Here is a 21,421-nt window from a genome sequence, read left to right as displayed (position 1 = left end):
GGATGTGCATGAATATCACTCCAACACTCTCTAAAAAAATGAATAAAAGTGGGTCCGAGCCTACTCCATACTCTTTGGCAAGAGCATAGATGTGGATGCTATTATTTCATTTCTTAATTTTTTATATTTCATGTAATCAATCTAAAGTAATACCAAGGTATTTAGTTGTTTCAGTTTATAATTATATTTTTAGTCTGAAAACAATTTATTATTAGTATTATTTTATTTTTATGTACACCAAAGTTTTGTTGCCATATTCCTTTTACTATTTTACTTTATTACCACAGTCAAAATAAAAAATATTTCCTTCGTCCTATGAAAATATGGGCAATGAATATGATCCATAAATTAAGATAAAATTAATAGTAAAATAAAAGAGATGATGAGAATGCTATGATAAAGTAAGAGAGATCGAGAAAAATGACAGGTAAAGTAGTTTTAGAAGATATATGACATACATTATTAAATTGATATAATTTGTGGGACGGACAAAAATGAAAAGTGCACATATTTTTATGGGATAAAAGGAGCATTACGTAATGGATATATATATTCAATTTTGACACATATAAACAATAAAAATAAATTTAACTTATGGCAAATTTTCATAACTAAAGTTTATTGCTTTATTTCTTTCATCTTATAAATAAGTTAATCAGGAGTAAATGACAATATATATCTAGTTCGGATTTATAGTACTGTAGTATAACGAAAACAACAAAGTTTGGTGTACGTATAGATAAAATACTACTAATACTAACAAAATTTAGTTATGAAGACACAAAAATAATAAAAATGGTTAGTTATAAACTAGAATATCATATGGCTTAATATCTTTTATTAACACATTTTCAAAACTACAACTTTTACGCAAAATAAATTATCTCACAAAAAATAATGCGGTTAATATTTGATTAGCCTGTCCCATTAAATATGCAACGTTTGTTTTTTCGCACTTGTTTTGAAAAAATTATAAAAAATAAAGTAAGAGAGAGAATAATGTAGAATCCTTTTATATTGTTCTCTTTTTCACTTTATTTTTTCTCCATTTTAACTATTTATTATTATTTTTTCAAAACATATATAAAAAAACAAATGTTTCATTTATAATGGAACAGATGGAGTATATTCTTACGAAATCGATTCTAGTGGTGATGATATAGTGCAACGGGGTTACTGAATTTTTGTCTAACTAATAAACTGGGGCTTTGAGACCTAAGAAAGATAAATGAGAAACTTATTTCCATAAAAGGAAAAAGATAGACTTATTTATTATTCATCATAAAGTCACATTTTGAGGCTAAATCAATGCGATTTACTCGAAATATAAATATAGAAAGTATGTATTAATAAGGTAGTCGACCAAAACAAGCATATACTCCACAAACCATTCATCAATTCTTAATTGAATTGGATAAAAAAATATATTTGGGCCAAGGATGCTAGTGGAGTGGTCTTGCACCCAATTGAAAGATACGAGCTTGCGCCCAATATTCACATGATTGGATCCAAAACTGATTCTAGTGATGCAATAACATTTTTCGCCAGTTTAGGCCCCCACTCTTATCATATTCAAATTCAGGGCTACTTTTTAATTTTCAAGATTATATTAATAGCTATTCAGTGAAAACTTAAACTGATTTTTTTTATATTTAAAGTCATAAGTCCTAAACTCTATATATTTCATGTGATCACCACTCATAAGCAATAGTCTTTGTCCGGTTCTTATTTTATTTTATGAATTTTAAAAATTGAGTTTGATTCTATATATTTATTGTATAGTAGTAAGAGTATATTATTAATGATACTACTAATTTAAAAAATTACTATTGTATAAAAAATGGTGCTCACATTATGCATACGAAGTACTATATATTCTACTTCCTCTATCTTGAGTTTGTCATACTTTGATCCGCTATAAGCTATAAAAAATGAATGAAAAATGACTTTTAAGAGTTAGTGAAATATGAATCGTACTTTTAAATACATAATAATATTAGTTTTATATTAGAACATGAATGAAAATGAGTTCGTAGAATATATGATCTATTATAAAAAAAAAAGTGAATTATGACAAATGTTATGGAACAAGTGAAAATAGCAAAATACAACAAACTTTATAAAACCGGAAGGAGTAATATTTTTCCCTGAATCTAATCCTACAATGATGATTTGAAATCGTTCCATAGTAGGGTCAACTATTTGGAGATGTTTACACAACCTAGTTTAAAATTTATGAATGCTATAATACATTTATATGATATTGTTAAAACACTATTTATTAGTATTAAGAGCACCCACAATCGGGCGTGACGTTAGTCCACTATTGTGTTAAGCTAACGCGACGGACGAGCGGACGACGGATGAGAGGTTGGGCGCGGACTAGCATGGTTAGCCGATCGCTAGTCAATAGTGGACTAGCCGTTTTTTAATTTTTTTCTAAAATATCTTTCTAAAATATCATATTTCTATTTTATTTTTATTCTATGTTTTTTTGCTCCAATTCATTTAATTGTTGTTATTTTTGGTGTTTTTTTCTTTCTGGAATGGGCTAGAACATTGGCTTAGACTATTGTTAAACTGTTGTTTGGTTAGCCTATTACTATGCTGGAAAGAGCATGGTGATGTATCAAGAAGAAATTTTAGCTATAGTATGGTTAGCTTATGATTATTGCGGGTGCTCTACTTTTGATTCATGATGGTTGAAGCCTTATGTCAGATTATTGTAAATATTACTATATAATTACGTTGGCTATGTTTTTTAAAATACTATAGTATGAATTTACATGTAAGGCAGTGGCTGGGACGATGTAGTATAGTTAAACAATAAAAAAGAGAATAATAGACACCAAAATCCCCAAATCCCAAACCCTTGTACGCGAAGAAATTCGCCTGAAACCCTAAGAATAAGAAGCCCTCTTCGATCATCGGCTAATGAGAAGCTCGGAAACAACATTTCCGCCACTCTGCTGTGGTTTACCGCTCTGATTCCCTTTTGCGGCAATTCATTTCAAACCCAGCAGCTTGATTACTCATACAGAAAGCTGAAACAATGTCTCTGCCGCCGCTGGAGTGTGTACATGTGACGGAGGACGCCGTTAAAGAATTGAAGAATCCGAATTCGAATTTCAAATTTGATTCTCCAGCTCATATTCTCCGATTTCTCTACGAACTATGCTACACCATGGTAATATTAGTTGTTTCCTCCCTGTTTCTCTGCACCCCTAGTTGTTTATCCCGGTAGTAGTTTGGGGAGGAGTGTGCTTGCTCGTGGGAGAGTTGGGGTGGGGGGAGGTTTTTTTTTTGCAATTATCGGTGCTTTGCTTTCTTAGGTTGGGTATTTGAGTACCCTCAACCTTTTCTTTTGGGCGATAAAATTCCTTGAAAGGTTTTTTTGCTGGGTTTCTACTGCCTGCTGGATTCAGTAAATTCTGTTTTTTTCCCTACTGAATGTTCGCATTGTTTTTGGCTAGGTCCGAGGGGACCTGCCGTATCAGAAATGTAAAGTGGCGTTGGAGGCGGTGGAATTTTCAGATAGTGATCTGGAAGGGGATGTGGGATCATATTTTGCTGATATTGTTTCCCAGATGGCTCAAGACGTTAGTTCTTTTAACACATTCATTGGATCTTGTCATCATGTATTTGTAGTAATTTTGTGTAATTGGTTTGGGCTTTCCTTTAGTTTGCTTATGAACATGACATTCTATGTGAGAAGAGAAAGAAGTTATACCTATGAAGTACAGTACATACTACATAGTACACATTCAGACCAGAAGGAATCTGTGTTTAGATCATTTACGAGAAAACTCTGTAGTCGCAAAAAAAGTTTCTTTCCATCTACTGGTTATTGTATTTATCTCTGTTGGTAGCCTCTATGTTTCTGGTCTTCTTAAAATCAACCAACCTTGTAATGGTGCTTGGGCTTGTTCTTTTGTCATTAGCAATTTATTGTGATGTTGCAAGGTTGGTATGAAAAACTCCTCATAGTGCACAGATAACTGAGATGCGGAGCACGTGTTAGTGACAACATGATGCAAGATATAGAACCTGTCTAATTTAGTCTGCTGAAAGAGAATCTGAATTCACAGTCGTATATCCCAACAAGTGCCTTATTGGATTTGGTATGGCATGGTTTATACCAGTAAACTGGAATATCACTCAAACTTAATTTACTCTTCTACATCCTTCTGCCTAGCTATCCCTGATCAAGCCACCATTTTGAAACTGACCATATTTATTAAGAATATTAGGTATGAGACCTGTGTAGTGATTAATTCTCAATGTTGATTTGATTGTCACTGGAAAAGAGAGGATGAATTCTGCATAATCATCAAAATTCTATTCGGCTAAACCTCTGATCAAGTAAATGAATCCTTGGAGAGGTAGCAAATATCTGATTGAATGTGTTGACTGTTCCAGCAGATGTTATTGTTCTCACGCATTTATTCACATGCATTAAAATTGAATTTACTGTTATGAGTTTGGCTGCTTCTATACATTTATAATTGTGATTGTATGATAAAATCTGATAAGTCATGTGGATACGAAATTACATTTTTAAATTCAACTCGATCTAATGCATTTCTAATTCCTTCCAGCTCACCAAACCTGGTGAATACCGCTCCCGTCTTATCAAACTGGTAAGAGTTCATGAACATCTTATTTTGAATTTACAATATACTACCATGTTTCTCTCAATGACCCCTCCCCACAAAAGAAATAATACAAAATTCCCCTGCGATTCTATCATTCTAGAACTACAGGAATTCACTATTTTTGAATCAGAGTATATGAGTAGAGACATAATACTGGGGACATTTTCGGTGTGCCCATTTACTAATTAAAGCACCTATGTACACAACAGAGTCATACCTTAACTAGGAAAGTGCATGCTTGCTCTACAAGAAATAACATTTGTACAAATATGATCTAATAACTATGTTTTTAGTGTGGATCATTTTAGAGGAACACCATGGATAGCATTTTTGTTTAACAGAGAGATAATCTAACTAATGTTAAGGAAAAAAATATCTCATTAGGAACTAGGATCTAGTGATCCACTTGCAATATGTTGGGCTGCACCCTGCAATTAACGTGCAATAGCAACTACTCCCTCCGTCCCACAATAAGAGTCCTATTTCACTTTTAACATAAATGGTAAGTAGCCCCACATTCCACCAACTTATTCAACTCACATTTTATTATAAAACTAATATGTATAAGTGGGACCCATCTATTCCACTAACTTATTCAACCCACTTTTCTTTACATTTTTTAAAACCCGTGCCATAACTAAATAGAACTCCTATTGCGGGACAGAGGGAGTAGTTATAAAAAATGGTTCTGATGTATGGATTTTATCTATGTTGTGCTGTTGTGCAACAGAAATTAATACAGTCAGTGAGTTACTAAAAATGAGAAGGTATAACAAATTGCAAACCTGCCCTATCTCGAGTTCACATGCTATATTACCTTAGTAATTTGAGTAATAGCTCTGTGCTGAAATATTAATGTAACTATGAGTTGATATGGTGGTAAATAATTTCTCTGTGAACTGCTAGGGCTTTCAGAAATCATTACTCGAAAGTATGCCTTCATTTATTTTCTAACGGTTACCACTTACTTATGATATTGACCCTTCTAGTTCTTTCCTTTCATTTTAGGCAAAATGGCTGGTGGACTCTGCGCTGGTTCCATTGAGATTTTTCCAGGAGCGTTGTGATGTGAGAATATTTAGTTTGAGCTGCTGTTTTTTTTTCTTCCATATATTGAGAGGAAACATTATTCATAGAGGCAGAACAGCTGACAGTTCGTTTGCACCTATATTGTAGGAAGATTTTTTGTGGGAGTGTGAAATGATTAAAATAAAGGCTGCAGATTTGAAGTCGAAGGAGGTACTTTGAGCTTCAGTTGCACATACTGGAAAGTTTGTAGCAATGCATGTCTACAGCTGAACATATAGTTCGATTTGTTCTTGAAAGTACAATTTCTGGTTTCAGGTCCGGGTCAACACACGACTTCTTTATCAACAAACTAAATTTAACTTGCTTCGTGAAGAAAGTGAAGGCTACGCCAAACTGGTAACATTTACGCTGCTGCTTCCGCAGAATTTGAGTTTTTATGTTTAATTAACCCATGGGCTTTTTTTGTAAGCAATTTCATGCTCCCAATTTGGTGAATCTATAACCACTATGTGACTTGTGTAAAAAAGTTCATCTAGATCTTGCTCATTTGTGTGCTAAAGCAAATTATGGGAATTTGTTTCTTTTAAAAGAAGCCTTATATAAATTTGACTGAATTGGCTGTTGTAGCGAGGATCTTTTTTTCCTGGTGAACATTATATACTAGGAGTATCAATCTTCAGAGATCAATTTCTCTTTGTCTTGGAATTTTCAGTCTATATTGGATTTAAAATAGATATATTCCACTGGTTCAGTCTATGTTGGTTTTAAAATAGATATCTCATCTTTTGCTGTAAACTTTCAGTTGGTTTGTAGTAAAAACATTTCTTTGAAATGATATAAATTGTTTAACTGGACCGTGTTTGTTTTTTCATTTGTCTCTCTGCCGAACAGTAATATAAAAGATGTTTGATTAACAATCACGTATTATTTCCAACCTCAAAAACATTAAACAAAATCACTTATTCCTACAAATATCCCAGATTACAGTCTCTCCAGTTTCAGAATTCTTCGAGTGAGTGGATTGAACTGGGTTTTTGCTCCATAAACATTGGTTAATGATTAATTTTTTCCCCTTGGTCAATAATTACATAGCCGGTGTCTTTCAGGTCACCCTCCTCTGTCAAGTTCCAGAAGTATCGACTGAAAATCAATCAGCTGCAACAGTTGGCATAATTAAGGTTATGGAAATTCTGTGTTTTATCTGTACTTTTATGTACCATTGATTTCTTATTTCTGATATCTGATTTCTGAATTATTGCAGTCTTTAATCGGCCACTTTGATCTTGACCCTAATCGCGTTTTTGATATTGTAAGTTGGATGCCAGTTATGCTACTTATTTGCTTACGTATTTTTCCATCTGTTCATTTCTTACCGCTGGACATTTTATTTGAAGGTGTTGGAATGTTTTGAGCTTCAGCTTGATAACAGTGTTTTCTTGGACCTGATTCCAATATTTCCCAAGGTATTCTAGTGATGATTTTACAGTTTTTACAATCTTTCTTTTGTTTTCAATAGACCTTAAGTGTATCTTTATGCTTTTTAATACTATATCGAGGGTGTGATTGGGGTTTTATTTTATTTTATTTTATGCAGTCCCATGCTTCACAAATTCTTGGATTCAAGTTCCAGTATTTTCAGCGCAATGAAGTCAACGCTCCTGTACCGACAGGGCTTTATCAGCTAACAGCTTTGATGGTGAAGAAAGAGTTCATTGATGTTGATAGCATGTGAGTGAATTCTCTGAACATTTTCTTTGGGTTATAAGCTGGTTCACATGCACTTTGATCGGATAGTATGCAATCAAGTTTCATAAAAACTCACATCTCCTTTGTCTCTATCCACTAAATACTCAGAAGCTGCATAACAATATGGTGGTTTTTAATATTTGGTGTCAATCATATGCATATCTATTCGTGTGAGAAATTCTTATGTTAGCATTATTTGTTTTGCTACATTCTTGTGTGAGCACCATTCGTGACCAATGAACAATGTTCTCGTTTAGTCCACACTAACATTATTTGTTTTGTTTTATACGTTTAGTTAAATTCCAACACCCCGAAATCTATCATTTACATTATTAATTAGTTCTATAAATTACATAAATGAATAAAAGCACAAATTGAACATTGATTTTATGCAATTTGTATAATTAATTATGTCAATAAATATATTTAAGATATTAGAATCACACTAAATGCTTAGAACAAAAGAAACTAATGCTAACGTAGACTAAACAACAATGTTTGTGGATGATGCTCACATAAGGTATGTAACATAACATTTCTTGTATATATATCATTTATGTATTAAGTGTTGAATCTGTTGACATATGCCACATGAGAATGATTAGCAGGATGCTGAGGTTAATGCAGTCATATTCTGTTATGGGCATGTCTAATAATGTGAAGAGGCTTTCAAAACTTTTCTCTATGCTTTGACCTTGCAGCCAGGACTTTTCTACCATATTTTGTTTTCATCAGTTCACTATCTTTTATCTCGTGATTCCATTTTTCTCCTCTTATGCTAAAATCCAATGATTTTTAATGGTCTGAGTTTTTTATCTCGTATCTGTGTGATAATTCTTTTGTGACTTCATCTTTCATGAATCACCTTGGGCCTTTATCCTGTAACGCTAACAAATCTGTCAAGAATTTTTTTTTTATTTTGAACTTCCAAACAGCTGCTCACATTTGATATTGTACGGCTTCAGATATCCACATTTACTTCCAAAAGACGAAGATGCATTTGAGCAGTATACTGCCTTTTCAGCTAAGAGGCTTGACGAGGTAGTTGAAACCTTTACTTGGTTACTTTGTTATTTGCAGAATGCACTTCTTTCTAATTTCTTTAGTCATTCCATTTTTCTGTGACACCCTTATTGATTGTCCCGCATTAGATGCTTTTTCATTTATATTGGGTTTCATTACTCAGATATCAATGGATCACTCAAATTTATCCTGATTGGCATCACTCTCTTTTTGAAAGCATGATCACTCTGTTTATTTGTTGAGATCTCTCACCATTTACTGTTGTATACTTTTTTTGCTTTCTTTCTCTACCTAACTTTTTTCGTTGGCTGTTACATATCGCACCTAATTGTCTGTTGTTCCTCTGGGGTGAATAGGCCAATAAAATTGGGAAAATAAATCTAGCTGCCACCGGAAAGGATCTCATGGATGACGAGAAACAAGGAGATGTAACTGTAGATCTTTTTACTGCTCTTGACTTGGAAACAATGGCTGTTGGTGAAAGATCACCAGATCTTGCTAATAATCAACCTCTAGGCTTACTGATGGGCTTCCTTGCTGTGGATGACTGGTAAACTGAAACTATCTAATTCAAGTTATATGGAAATTTTCTTGATTCTGAGCCAGCATCTGCTCTAATCCCTCCTCTCTTTCTATCTTCTTTGCTTTATCATGCCCTTATCAGATCAATTTCAGTTATATGATGCTTCCTTTTGGTGGATTTTACTTTATTTCTATGTTTTATTGGTGTTGGTCTTATTCCTTACTAGTCGTGAACTAGGTTTTTGATTTGTTAGAAGGACTGGTATGGCATGTAATATGTGTAACTGTTGGTAATAGTAGTATCCTCAACTTGCATGTACACACTACTGAAGTCCTTTAGCAATTTACAGTTGAAAACCTGGAAACCTTCCAAAATGTATATCTTTGGTTCAGTTGGGAAGCATATTTATGGAACATTGATTCCCTTGGGCACCAATAAGCAAAAGGTTGTCTACTAACAAGCTTTTCTGTGTGATCCGTTTATGGATTGTAAATTAGTCATAGTCACTGATGAAATTAAACCAAATCAGATAGAGGCACTATAATAATAATGACCACATAAATAATGCAAAAGATTATCAATGTTGGAGGGCCATATCACAGTTGTATCATCTGCACCTAAAGACGGTCAGTGCAATGGTGATGTATCAGCTGCATGTAATATCCTGGATAATCTCAAGAACAGTCTCATTGATTTCGACCCATTAGGTGTAGATTCATACATTGCTTTATCGAGTTATTAACCCTTCGGTCTAGAATTTTCCAGGTTGAAATACTCTCTGTCCTGAACCCCTGCCCCCCACCTCCACTTTCATTTCTTTAAAGCCTTTATTTATGCCTTAAGCATCTATCTAAGCCAATGGGGATAGTGGATAATTTCCATTAAGAACCAAGATATGGTGCGACTCACTCTTTGCATTTGATGTATCAGGTTTCATGCTCATCAACTGTTGGAGCGCCTTTCCCTTCTTAATTCCATGGAGTATGTGCAAATTAGTCGTGGATTGTTTAGGTAAGCGATCATATTTTGTGCAGTAAGGTTTCAATTTTAAAAATGAAAATGCTATGTCATTTCCTCTAGCATGAAATTCTAATGTTACTTCTTTTGTCTTTTTGTCCAGACTCATTGAAAAAACAATATTACCAGCTTACAAATTAGTATGTCAAACACAACTTTCAACCGCTGGCACTTCTTCTGCTTCTAGTGCTGATTCGAATCTCGGAAGTTCAAATAGACCATTCATCAATTTGCCAAAAGAACTATTTGAAATGCTTGCTTCTGCTGGACCCTATCTCTACCGTGATGCTTTGTTACTGCAGAAGGTCTGTCATCCTAATCCTGGCATTTCTCGTGCTAACTGTTTCCTTTTCCTTTTCTTAAGTTCTCTTTCCTGATCTCTGTACCTTGTGCAGATATCCAGAGTGCTCAGAGGTTATTACATGTGTGCACTGGATCTTGTTAATGATGATGGGGCATTTGGTTCCCATTCTGTTACGGAGAGAATTCAAAATCCTCGCCTTCACCTGAAGGATGCAAGATTGAGAATCGATGAAGCACTTGGAATGTGCCTGCTTCCTTCTCTGCAGTTGATACCTGCAAATCCTGCAGTTGGTCAGGAGATATGGGAACTTTTAAGTCTCCTGCCTTACGAGGTTATTATTTAAAACAAATCCTATGTTTCGATCTTCCGATTTTGAATCAGTTCAGTTTAGCAGAGTTATGGTCTTATTTTTTTTCCATTAGGTGCGCTATCGTTTATACGGCGAATGGGAAAAAGATGATGAACGATTTCCCATGATTTTGGCAGCCAGGCAAACCGCAAGGGTACAAATTATTTGCTTATATTGCTTTGTTTCATTCATCTAGTACTGTGTAGTATAATGATCATCTTCTGTAGTTGGATACTCGAAGAATTTTAAAACGCCTTGCTAAGGAAAATCTTAAGCAGCTTGGAAGAATGGTTGCTAAATTGGCTCATGCCAATCCAATGACAGTTCTTCGAACAATTGTTCATCAGGTAATATATGTTGCTCAGTAGATTAGTTCAGTTAATACTTAGCCTTTAGCTAAATAAATGAATAAGAGTATTTGACTACTCTACGCAGATAGAGGCTTACAGGGATATGATCACTCCAGTTGTCGATGCATTTAAGTACTTGACTCAGGTATATCATCTATGACTTTATTCTTCTCTCCCTTCATCTTATATTCTTATTTGTTTTTTTGCAACTTATTCACCGAAGTATTCGTTTCTGATAAAGAATATGAGTATGCAGGTAGGTTTTTGGCTTTCTAGTTTCCCTAGCTGTTTTTTTATTACTAAAACAAAATTGTATGTTCTTATTTAGGAAAATTTAATTCAGCATTTCTTATGTATTCGAGAACATTGGATATGAAAAATACATTTCACAATCTCATGGGTTCAGTGCTTGTTTTAATAATGGTAGCAAAGAAACACTCGGAACACCATTGGTATTTTTGGTATTAGATGATCAGAACACCCATACCCTGAATCATTAATTGAGTTTCTTTTTCAACATCTTAAACCCGAAGGACATTTTATTTGGTCTGCTTATTATCTTTGTGCTATGACATGCAAAGTCTATTAAATCAGATAATTTCTGCAGTTTGCCCACTTTTTATTTGGTTTTGTAACTTTCTTTGTAGTAATAGTATTACAGACTAAAAGCTAAAGTCTTATTACCTGAAGGACATTCTTTTCTTAATTTTTGCATCCTTCCCACAAAATAGGGCATGAGATGCACACATGAAGCAGCTGCTTTCAGTATTTTTCTCGTGTCTTGGAAGAATTTACTATATCATCATGATTTTCCGTGTGCAATCTGATTTAGTTTCACACCCTCATCGTTTAATTATTTCTAATGCTTTCTGCTTTCTTAACAGCTCGAGTATGATATATTAGAGTATGTTGTGATTGAACGCTTGGCTCAAGGTGGACGTGAAAAGCTAAAAGATGATGGCCTCAATTTGTCGGATTGGCTCCAATCGCTGGCGTCATTTTGGGGTCACTTGTATGGATCTTTTTCACCACTACATAGCTTTGACTTGCTTGTTATATGTTTATGATATACTGCTGATTTGTCTTCCTTATTGAGTATGTGATACCTTTGAAATTCTTTATTTGATGCATATTTGTCTTTACATGAATCCAAATGGTTTATTTGGTGAACATATACTAGTTTTCTCTGTGAAGTAGTTGCTTTAAATTAAAAAAATTGTTGTTTTCCACTTCCTCTTTTACCCTTTCTGTACCTTTTTTAATATGTTCTTCAAGGTGTTGGGTCATGTTCATATTTTTTCTCTTTGCTTTTGTTTTTTTTTCTGGAAAACTTTTGTCTAGGGAATTGTGTTGCACTTATATAACAATTTAGTCTAAATGTGATATATTATTTCTGCAAAGAACTTAGATTTCCCCAGCTAATGCTCTACCCAGTTTGCGGGTTATTTTCTGGAGATGCTGGTTAGTGGGAGCTGGAGATGTGGTGGATCTGGCAGATTGGCTATACAGTTTACCTTCCTGTTTTGCATTCACAACTATCAAAATAAATCTGATCTCTAGATAAGGAATGTTTGTTTAATTTGGGGTAAAGAAGCCTGTCTGAGTGGCGAGGAAATGCCTTATCCTCCCTGCCCATGTAGTTTCTGTATTCTCTCTTGGTGCCCAACTATTGTCCTGAGGAAATTGGGTGCGCTAGCTACTTTGGCTTGTGGAAGATTGTCATTTTATATTGGAACGGATTTGCTGGTGTTGGCTAGATTTTGTCATCTTGGTGTTTTTACTTCATTAACATCAGAGGGCTCTAGCTATTAGCTCATTGCTTGTGGAGAGTATGATCTGTTTGACGTCTTAGGTGAACAAAGTTGATCATAATCTGAACTGGTAGTTTGAAAATGGGATGGTTATTGTCATTGCTAAGATATTCTCGAATCCATTAGACGTATCTGTTTTGCCAATGGGAGTGATAGTCAAAACAAATGGAGTATGTTGGGTACTGAAGAAGTAATTAAATTTTTGGGGGTGGTGTAAACGCTTATGGCCATACTCTACGCATTTCTTACTTTTTTGGACATCATAAGACCCAATTATAAGGTGAAGTTCTGATTGCTATGTGTTGGAGACAATGAATATTCCAAGTGATTTATTACCTCTCTTAATGTGTTGGTTGCGTATTGCCTTGGTCATGGGTAAATCATCCATGAGCTCTACTAAGAGATGCACTTGGATAAGAATGACCAAGAACTGCTTCTCTTCTGTTTAACCCTTCAAGGTGGCATTATTGGTAATTTTTAGCATATGCAATCCTGCGAAGGAGAGGATTGTATTGGAGTTCTGTTGGCAAGCATACTCTTTTAGCACTTCATCCTTCTAGCGTTTAATATTGGGGTTAATTGGGAAGATCAAATCAGTTTTCTTTCTCCATTGTTGCTTTGAAGAAGGGCACTCTTGTTTTTCTTGTGCATCATCCACCAAAGCTCTGAAGTTTCGATGTCCAAATGAATGTATGATTGAGAGGCATTTGACAGAAACATGAGTTTGATGTCAGTCAAGGCTAGTAAGTTGTAAGATTTACGAACATATCGATGTTGGATATACATTGTATACAATATTATATTGCCATATAATATTAATTAAACAAATTCTTGATTCTTGATTTGATCACCAGTTTATGTAACTAACTTTCTATGCTCCATCTTCCTGTTGCGGTGCTTGCACTGTGAGTAGAGTGACTAATGTCTTATTGGTTCTAAGATGAAAAATTCTTGAAATATTTATTTTTAGTCAATATCAAGTAACCTACAATTGTAGCACTAGGCATTTCTTTTTAGTGTCCATGACTCCATATTGAAGAATACTAGTAATAATCTGTACATTTGTTGGGGTTCTCTTGCTTGCTTGATGTTGGTTGAAGGGCAGTATGGGAATAGATGTCTAGTGTTTCATTGTAGTTTGTTCATAGTTGAAGTATGATATTTTGTTGGAGTCGATGATGTGATATCACTCAAAACTATTTTGCATGTTTTCCATTGTTGACAAGTGTGGGTCAAAGGATATTCTTTCAGTTATTTGGACAGAGTATACCACTGGAATTTCTTTGCAAACTATTGCTCATATTTTTTTACTCGCACCTTCAATTTTGTTACCGTTTCTTTTAGCTTGAGTTGGTTGCTAGCCTGTGTTATTTTTGCTGGCATTCTGTAAAGGCTATACCTGAATCAGCCTTTTCTGAGGTGATATGGACCATATGTGCCCATCCAAAGTTGATTCTACCTAGGACCAGGATAAGTGAAAATCTTTATTATGCAGTAATGAAATTAATTATAAGTGATCCTGAAAACTATATCTTTACTTTAGACTATAGGCCATCTGCATGCTGATGGTAGTAGGTAGATGAATTGTTAGTGATTAATAAATTATGGTTATAGTTTAATTCTCTAAACACACAAAAGATTAACGTTAAATGTCTAGTTTCACTCACAAACCTTGTCATTTGGTTTGGCCACTGTCCCCATTGCTAAATATCTTTAATAGTTTGTTTAAGAATAAAATTTTGTTGAAGAGACTGGGACTTTGATCTTTGTTTCTCTAAGCGTCAAGTTCTGTCTTATGCAAAGTCTTTTCTTATATACACTACTGGTTTTCCTGTGGTGCTATGTAAATCATAACGACAATGTTTGAACAATTTCTGTATTTTATATGAATTAGAAGGATAACCTGAGTTCTAACTTCCTTGAATTATGGGTTATTGTAGTAGTTTGTCAATTTTTTATAAATCCTGTTGTTGAGTCCATATATTTTTTAGTTGACTGTTACTTGATTATTTTTGAGTTTTTCTGTTTGCTTTAGATGTAAGGCCTGGCATATGGTTAAGGAACCTTATTTTATTTTAGGTGTAAAAAGTATCCGTCGATGGAGCTCAGGGGCCTTTTCCAATATCTTGTCAATCAGTTGAAAAGGGGCAATGGGATTGAGCTTGTCCTACTGCAGGTTGTAATTTCCTGATTTTTGTCAGTACATGTTTATTGCTAAAGTGTATTGTGTTTATAAATGCTCCATGGTTTCTTATACAAAAGATGTGTTTCTCATCTCATACACTTTACTGAACATCTGCATATGTGTTTTCATGGTTTCTTTACAGGAACTAATTCAACAGATGGCTAATGTCCAATACACTGAAAACATGACGGAGGATCAATTGGATGCAATGGCTGGAAGTGATACACTCCGTTATCAGGCAACATCATTTGGCATGACAAGGAATAACAAGGTGCTTTTTTAACATACTGAGTCAAAACTCACTGTAGCTCATTTGTGAATTTTCTTGTTTGGTACTAGACAGTTTTCATTATCCTACTTATCCACGACAACTATCGTACTTATATTTGTTTCTATATTAGCTTTATATGATGTTTGTTGAATACTTGAATTGTGAAATAGTCTACCCCTCTAAATGACTGCATATTAAAAATTTAATTTATAGACTTTAAGAGGTCTTCCCCTATGGTAACAGGCACTAATGAAGTCCACGAACAGACTCAGAGATTCTTTATTCGCAAAGGAAGAACCCAAATTGGCCATTCCCCTTTTGCTGCTGATAGCTCAGCATCGTTCTGTGTAAGCTCTCTAGATTTTGGTTACCATATTCACGAGATGAACAGACTATTGCTGGCATTTTACACATTTGCATTGATTGGCAATGAGTGGTCTCAGTTATGTAACAATTTTCTAATGCTGTGTAATTGTTTTCCAGGGTTGTTATCAAAGCAGATGTGCCTTATATAAAAATGGTCTGTGAACAGTTTGATAGATGCCATGGGACCCTTCTGCAGTATGTGGAATTTCTGTGTAGTGCGGTGACACCTACGTCAAGTTATGCTTTACTTATTCCCACTCTTGATGAACTTGTGCATCAATATCATCTTGATCCCGAGGTCTCTTTATTTAATTTTTATTCCTTGGAACTTTTTCTTGTTTGTTTGTTTGTTTGTTTGTGTGTGAAGCTATTGAAGTTATGCAAGTTTTAATGCATAACAAATTGCTCAAGTAAATATTGAATCTAGTACTTAAAGCTTTGTTGTTCTTTCTGTATAATATAGGTCGCCTTTTTGATTTATCGGCCAGTAATGAGACTCTTCAAGTGTCAGAATAGTTCCAGTTCCTTCTGGCCTTTATTGAGTAAGGAAAAAGAGGACCCTGCGAGTGCTGACAAGGAGTCTGAAGCTTCAGATTTGTTTTCTACATTGGCTCTGGATCTTGGATCTGCTCGCAAACCTATCTCGTAACCATTCTGGCTATCTCTTATCTTCTGATTTTCACTTTTACTTTAATTGCTGATGTCATTTGTATATTATTATAGGTAACACTATAACAGCATGTTGCTAGCTACTGAAATTAATAGGTTATCTTTTGCAGATGGCTAAATCTCCTTGACACTGTAAAGACAATGCTGCCTCCAAAAGCATGGAATAGCTTGTCTCCCGATTTGTATGCTACTTTCTGGGGACTTACATTGTATGATCTCCACGTACCGAGAAATCGTTATGAATCTGAAATTGCGAAGCTGCATGGATCTCTTAAAGCTCTTGAAGAACTTTCAGATAATTCTAGTTCTGCAATTGCTAAGAGGAAAAAAGATAAGGAAAGAATTCAAGAGTCTCTTGATCGATTAACTACAGAACTTCAGAAGCATGAAGAACATGTCGAGTCTGTACGACGTCGACTTGCTCATGAAAAGGATACATGGCTGAGTTCATGCCCAGATACCTTAAAAATCAACATGGAATTTCTGCAGCGTTGTATATTTCCTCGCTGCACGTTCAGTATGCCAGATGCTGTATACTGCGCCAATTTTGTTAATACACTTCATTCCTTAGGAACACCATTCTTCAACACTGTAAATCACATTGATGTTTTGATATGCAAAACATTACAACCGATGATATGCTGCTGTACTGAGTATGAAGTGGGTCGACTTGGAAGGTTCTTATTTGAGACACTGAAAACTGCTTATCATTGGAAGGTCCGAGTTTATTGTTGTACACCACTTCCAAGTTTTTTATATTTTGCATCATTTGAATGCTTGAATGCCCATTTATTAATTAGAACTTTATCTGCAGAGTGATGAATCAATATATGAGAGGGAGTGTGGGAACATGCCAGGATTTGCTGTCTATTATAGATATCCGAACAGCCAGCGTGTCACCTATGGTCAATTTATCAAGGTTGGTCGGTGGATAACTGATAATTTTCTATTGAGCCTTGATGTTGGTCTGACTTTGCATGCCACCTCGCCCTCTGAATCATGTTTGTTGTCAATCACTGTCCACTCAGTGTTAACTGAGCTGATATTCAGTCAATTGACTAATATCCGAGTACCATGTACTACTTACTGTTACAGGACTCGAGAATGTGCATGTAGCCATGTACCACCATCATATCAACTTGCCTTTTATAGACCTGAACCCCAACAATTGCTTTTGCCTTTTACGTTGGATAATGAGTTCATATTGGTGTTGTCATAAATTATTCAGTTTCTTTTTCCACGTCTACTAAAATCAGTATATTCTTGCTCGAAGGTACATTGGAAATGGAGCCAACGGATCACTAAGCTACTCATTCAGTGCTTGGAATCAACTGAGTATATGGAAATTCGGAATGCCCTCATCATGCTAACTAAGATATCAAGTGTTTTTCCTGTTACTCGTAAGACTGGCATCAATCTTGAAAAGCGGGTAAACTATTCTTCTTCTTTTTTTTTAACTGTTACTAGATTTGCACGAATCAGGCTTAGAACAATCTCCTTTTATTTTGCACAGGTGGCCAAAATAAAAAGTGATGAAAGAGAGGATCTTAAAGTTTTAGCAACTGGTGTTGGTGCAGCATTGGCTGCTAGAAAGGTAATCTGTGAAAAACTTTTATTTTTATTTTGTTATTAAAGTTGACCAAGCCAACTGAGTAGAAGCTGTTTGGGAAACAATTTCATTTCCTATCGATTAAGTGATCTTAAGGTAATTTTCTAGAGCTGATTTCCAGTGAGAGATCTTATATTCTCTGGTTAGTTTTTGCTTGTGCAATTGCTATAAAACTGGGATATGTGCTTCCTTGATCAGTTAAATTTTGTTTCGAGTTTAGTTTGCTTCACATCATTGTGACCTAGCAGTATACTTTCCAGAGTTCCAGCATTGTGGATATATAGCAATTTGTTTCTTTACTCAGAAAATATATGAATTAATCTTAATCTCTACATTACTTTCTGTTGGCAGCCATCATGGGTTACAGATGAGGAATTTGGCATGGGTTATCTAGATATAAAGGCTGCTCCAGCCCCTGCTTCCAGGTCATTGTCATCTAATGCTAACACCTTGCAAAATGGGGCTGTTTCACACGCCGATCAAATGGGGAGCAGAACTGTTTCTGTTGGAAACTTGCTTTCGGATTCTGGGAATCACGGCAGAGATTCTAGAAGAACAGATGGTAATATAGAAAGATAAAGTTGACTTGCTGAAATCCAAGCCAGCTTAATTGAAAGCTGAAAGTCTGGGATCATAATGTGTCTGATCAATGTTTTCTGCTGTCAACTGATTTACAATCTCAGTTGACAATCTAAAACAGGTGGACGAATCAGCAAACAGACAATCGGAAGAGAACTCAAAAGCTAAAGAACCTGAGGTACTGACCAGAGAACTTCTAGAGCTCTATGTCTTTACATTTTCCCGTTCATTATTTTATGATATCTATATACTACTACTACTTATATGCTGTTTAACTATTAACTTATGGTTACAGACAAGGCCTGTGGTGAAAAGGTCTTCAGCAGCTGGATCCCTTGATAAGCCGGCGAAGACAGATCCTGCTAAAGAAGATGATAAACCAATAAAAAATGTTGGCAGAGCTTCAGGTTCGTCCTCTAGTGATATATGTGTATATATATATAAATTATCTACTTATCCCTAGATAGCTGGCTAATTGAAGTTGCTAAAATTTCTTCTGGAATTTCAGGAAATGCTACCTCTACTGCTTCTGCTAAAGTGACTAACCCATCCACTAGATCTTCAGACTTCCATTCTGAAACAAAAGTGGAGGTCACAAATTCAAAATCTTCTGATTCAAAGATTCATGGAGGGAAAGATGATGGGATGGAATACTCTGATGTGAAACAATCATCTTCTAGGTCTACACATTCTCCTAGGCATGAGAATCTTATTGCAACTTCTAAGTCTACTGAGAAATCTCAAAAAAGAACCAGTCCTGCTGACGACCTTGAACGACTAAATAAACGCCGCAAGAGTGACATCGATTCAAGAGAGACGGACAGTGGTGAGGTTCGATTATCTGAAAGGGAGAGGTCAAATGATTTGCGAGCTACGGATAAAATTCACATGGCAGCATCTGAGAAATCAGGCTCTGATGAACAGGTCAGTAGCAGGGTTACAGATAGGGCAGTGGATAAATCAAAAGAAAAGAGCAGTGAGAGATATGATAGGGATCATCGGGAAAGAGTAGAGCGCCCTGACAAGTCACGGAGCGATGATTTTTTATCTGAAAAATTGAGAGACAGGTCACTGGAAAGGCATGGAAGAGAGCGTTCGGTTGAAAGAGTACAAGAAAGGGGTGCGGACAGGAACTTTGATAGACTGGCCAAGGATGATAGGAATAAAGATGACAGAGGCAAAGTAAGGTATAATGAAGCATCTGTTGAGAAATCTCATGGAGATGAAAAATTTCATGGGCAAAATTTGCCTCCACCTCCACCTCTGCCACCTCATGTGATCCCCCAATCTGTTAGTGCCAGCAGCAGGAGAGATGATGATACTGATAGGCGATTTGGAAATGCAAGACATACACAAAAGCTTTCACCTAGGCATGATGAGAGAGAAAAGAGAAGATCTGAAGAGAATGCTTCAGTATTACAAGATGACACAAAGCGGAGACGAGACGACGAATTTCGAGATAGAAAGCGCGATGAGCGTGATGCAACATCAATAAAGGTACATGAAAATGTCACTCGTCTTCATTCTTTTGTATGCTTGGGTGATCTTCCTTGCTAATTTTAGAACATTCGAAGTTAAATATTAAGCCTCCCAGGAACATGCTATAGATGAGGCGGTCATCCAACATAGTCACCGATCCTGGTTCTGACCTGATCCCTACTTACTTTATGAAGTATTTTAGATTAAATATGAACCTAGTAATCTCTTGGTTTCTTATATTCCCTCCGTTTCCTAAAAATAGAAACTCTTTTCTTTTTTGGTCCTTTTCTTAATTCTTAAAAATAGAAACTCTCCATTTTAGGAAAGATCTTTTTCTCTAATGAGGTGATACCCATTTTCCACTAGCACACCTTTTCTTTCAATCTCACTCTTACTTTACCAATTTTACGTTAATGCCCGTGCCGTTTAAAAGTTTCTATTTTAGGAAACAGAGGGAGTATGTTTTAGACCACACATTTTTTCTCAAATGAATGATATATGTAGATGGATGAGAGGGAGAGGGAGAAAACAAACGCTAACAAGGAAGAAGTCGATTTAAATGCTACTAAGAGACGGAAACTCAAAAGGGAGCATATGACATCAGAACCTGGAGAGTATTTACCATCCGCACCCTCACCTGCTCCCATGCCAGTTAGTCTACCTCAGACTCATGATGTAAGAGACAGGGTTGACCGCAAGGGGGCTATAGTGCAACGTCCAAATTATGTTGAGGAGCCCGGCCTACGGGTCCACAGCAAAGAAGCAGCCAACAAAACCCGCCGTGATGCTGATCCGTATCCTTATTTTTAACCTGCGGCACATGTTGAAAATATATAGTAATATTTGATCAAGTTAATTTTTGCAGCCTTAACTTTGGATTTCAGAATATATGATAGAGAGTGGGAAGATGACAAGAGACAGAGAGCTGAACCAAAGAGGCGGCATCGCAAGTAAATCAATCATATTCAGGAATTGAAGCTTGCTAATTGGAAGGGGAAAAATTAAAAGACCCCTAGTGTATGTTTCTGCATCCTGGCAGTGGCTGCCTAGTTTTTTAATGTTTGATTATTTCAAGGAAAATACTTCCTGCTAGCTTCATGGGCTTAAATTTAATTTTCCCTTAAAAACACCGGTATTATGTACATTTCCGTGCAAATTCCATATGGATAATGTTGAATTTGTGGATGTAACATTTTTGCTTTATTCACTTGTAATGACGTTGGAGGCGGAGGAGGTGCGGTCGCGGAAAGTGCAAGGGCAGAGGGAGAGGCCTGCGGTGGTGCGGGCCCGGAGGAGCTCGGCCTTGTGGCGGTGGAGGAGGACGAGGCATTTGAGGGCTACGAAATGTTGAAGAGGTTTAGGAGGTCGTGGACGTACTGCTCCGGCAAGGCGGAGTCGTCATTTGCGGTTGCTTTGGTGATTATGAGGTCCATGCTGCATAGGCCGCCGATGGTCG

The 21,421-nt window shown here is 35.8% G+C and overlaps 1 protein-coding gene across 3 annotated transcripts; it reads left to right on the top strand.

Moving 5' to 3' along the window:
- The first annotated feature begins 2,803 nt into the window (after nt 1-2,803).
- Nucleotides 2,804-21,175, top strand: LOC125216576 (THO complex subunit 2). Of its 3 annotated transcripts, XM_048118328.1 has the most exons (35): nt 2,813-3,187; nt 3,474-3,599; nt 4,599-4,640; nt 5,664-5,723; nt 5,832-5,894; nt 6,000-6,080; nt 6,791-6,862; nt 6,946-6,993; nt 7,079-7,147; nt 7,279-7,412; nt 8,396-8,471; nt 8,810-9,003; nt 9,907-9,987; nt 10,097-10,298; nt 10,389-10,628; nt 10,720-10,800; nt 10,874-10,993; nt 11,082-11,141; nt 11,881-12,008; nt 14,887-14,983; nt 15,135-15,263; nt 15,507-15,610; nt 15,747-15,927; nt 16,093-16,274; nt 16,409-17,015; nt 17,113-17,217; nt 17,572-17,727; nt 17,812-17,892; nt 18,259-18,469; nt 18,591-18,664; nt 18,782-18,893; nt 18,995-19,673; nt 19,782-19,983; nt 20,470-20,759; nt 20,850-21,175. In XM_048118328.1, exons 1-35 carry the CDS (start codon nt 3,053-3,055, stop codon nt 20,917-20,919), a joined length of 5,292 nt encoding a protein of 1,763 aa, XP_047974285.1. In that variant the 5' UTR covers nt 2,813-3,052; the 3' UTR covers nt 20,920-21,175. The 3 variants fall into 3 exon arrangements, with proteins under 3 accessions (XP_047974286.1, XP_047974285.1, XP_047974284.1); XM_048118329.1 differs by lacking the exon at nt 20,850-21,175 and adding an exon at nt 20,081-20,127 and having other exon boundaries at nt 2,804-3,187; nt 18,995-19,983; nt 20,470-20,592; XM_048118327.1 differs by having other exon boundaries at nt 18,995-19,983.
- Nucleotides 21,176-21,421: the final 246 nt, after the last annotated feature.

Source organism: Salvia hispanica, chromosome 3, assembly GCF_023119035.1.
Source record: "Salvia hispanica cultivar TCC Black 2014 chromosome 3, UniMelb_Shisp_WGS_1.0, whole genome shotgun sequence".
NCBI classification, from domain to species: domain Eukaryota; kingdom Viridiplantae; phylum Streptophyta; class Magnoliopsida; order Lamiales; family Lamiaceae; genus Salvia; species Salvia hispanica.
The sequence above is the reverse complement of the archived record's forward strand: the minus strand, read 5'-3'. Positions and strand labels throughout refer to the sequence as shown.

Excerpts from the sequence above, each read along its gene's own strand:
- LOC125216576 (XM_048118327.1), top strand. The coding sequence starts at position 3,053 with ATGTCTCTGCCGCCGCTGGAGTGTGTACATGTGACGGAGGACGCCGTT. Across the intron at positions 3,600-4,598 it reads TTTCCCAGATGGCTCAAGAC|CTCACCAAACCTGGTGAATA; the intron begins GTTAGTTCTTTT and ends AATTCCTTCCAG. Across the intron at positions 17,893-18,258 it reads CAGCATTGGCTGCTAGAAAG|CCATCATGGGTTACAGATGA; the intron begins GTAATCTGTGAA and ends TTCTGTTGGCAG.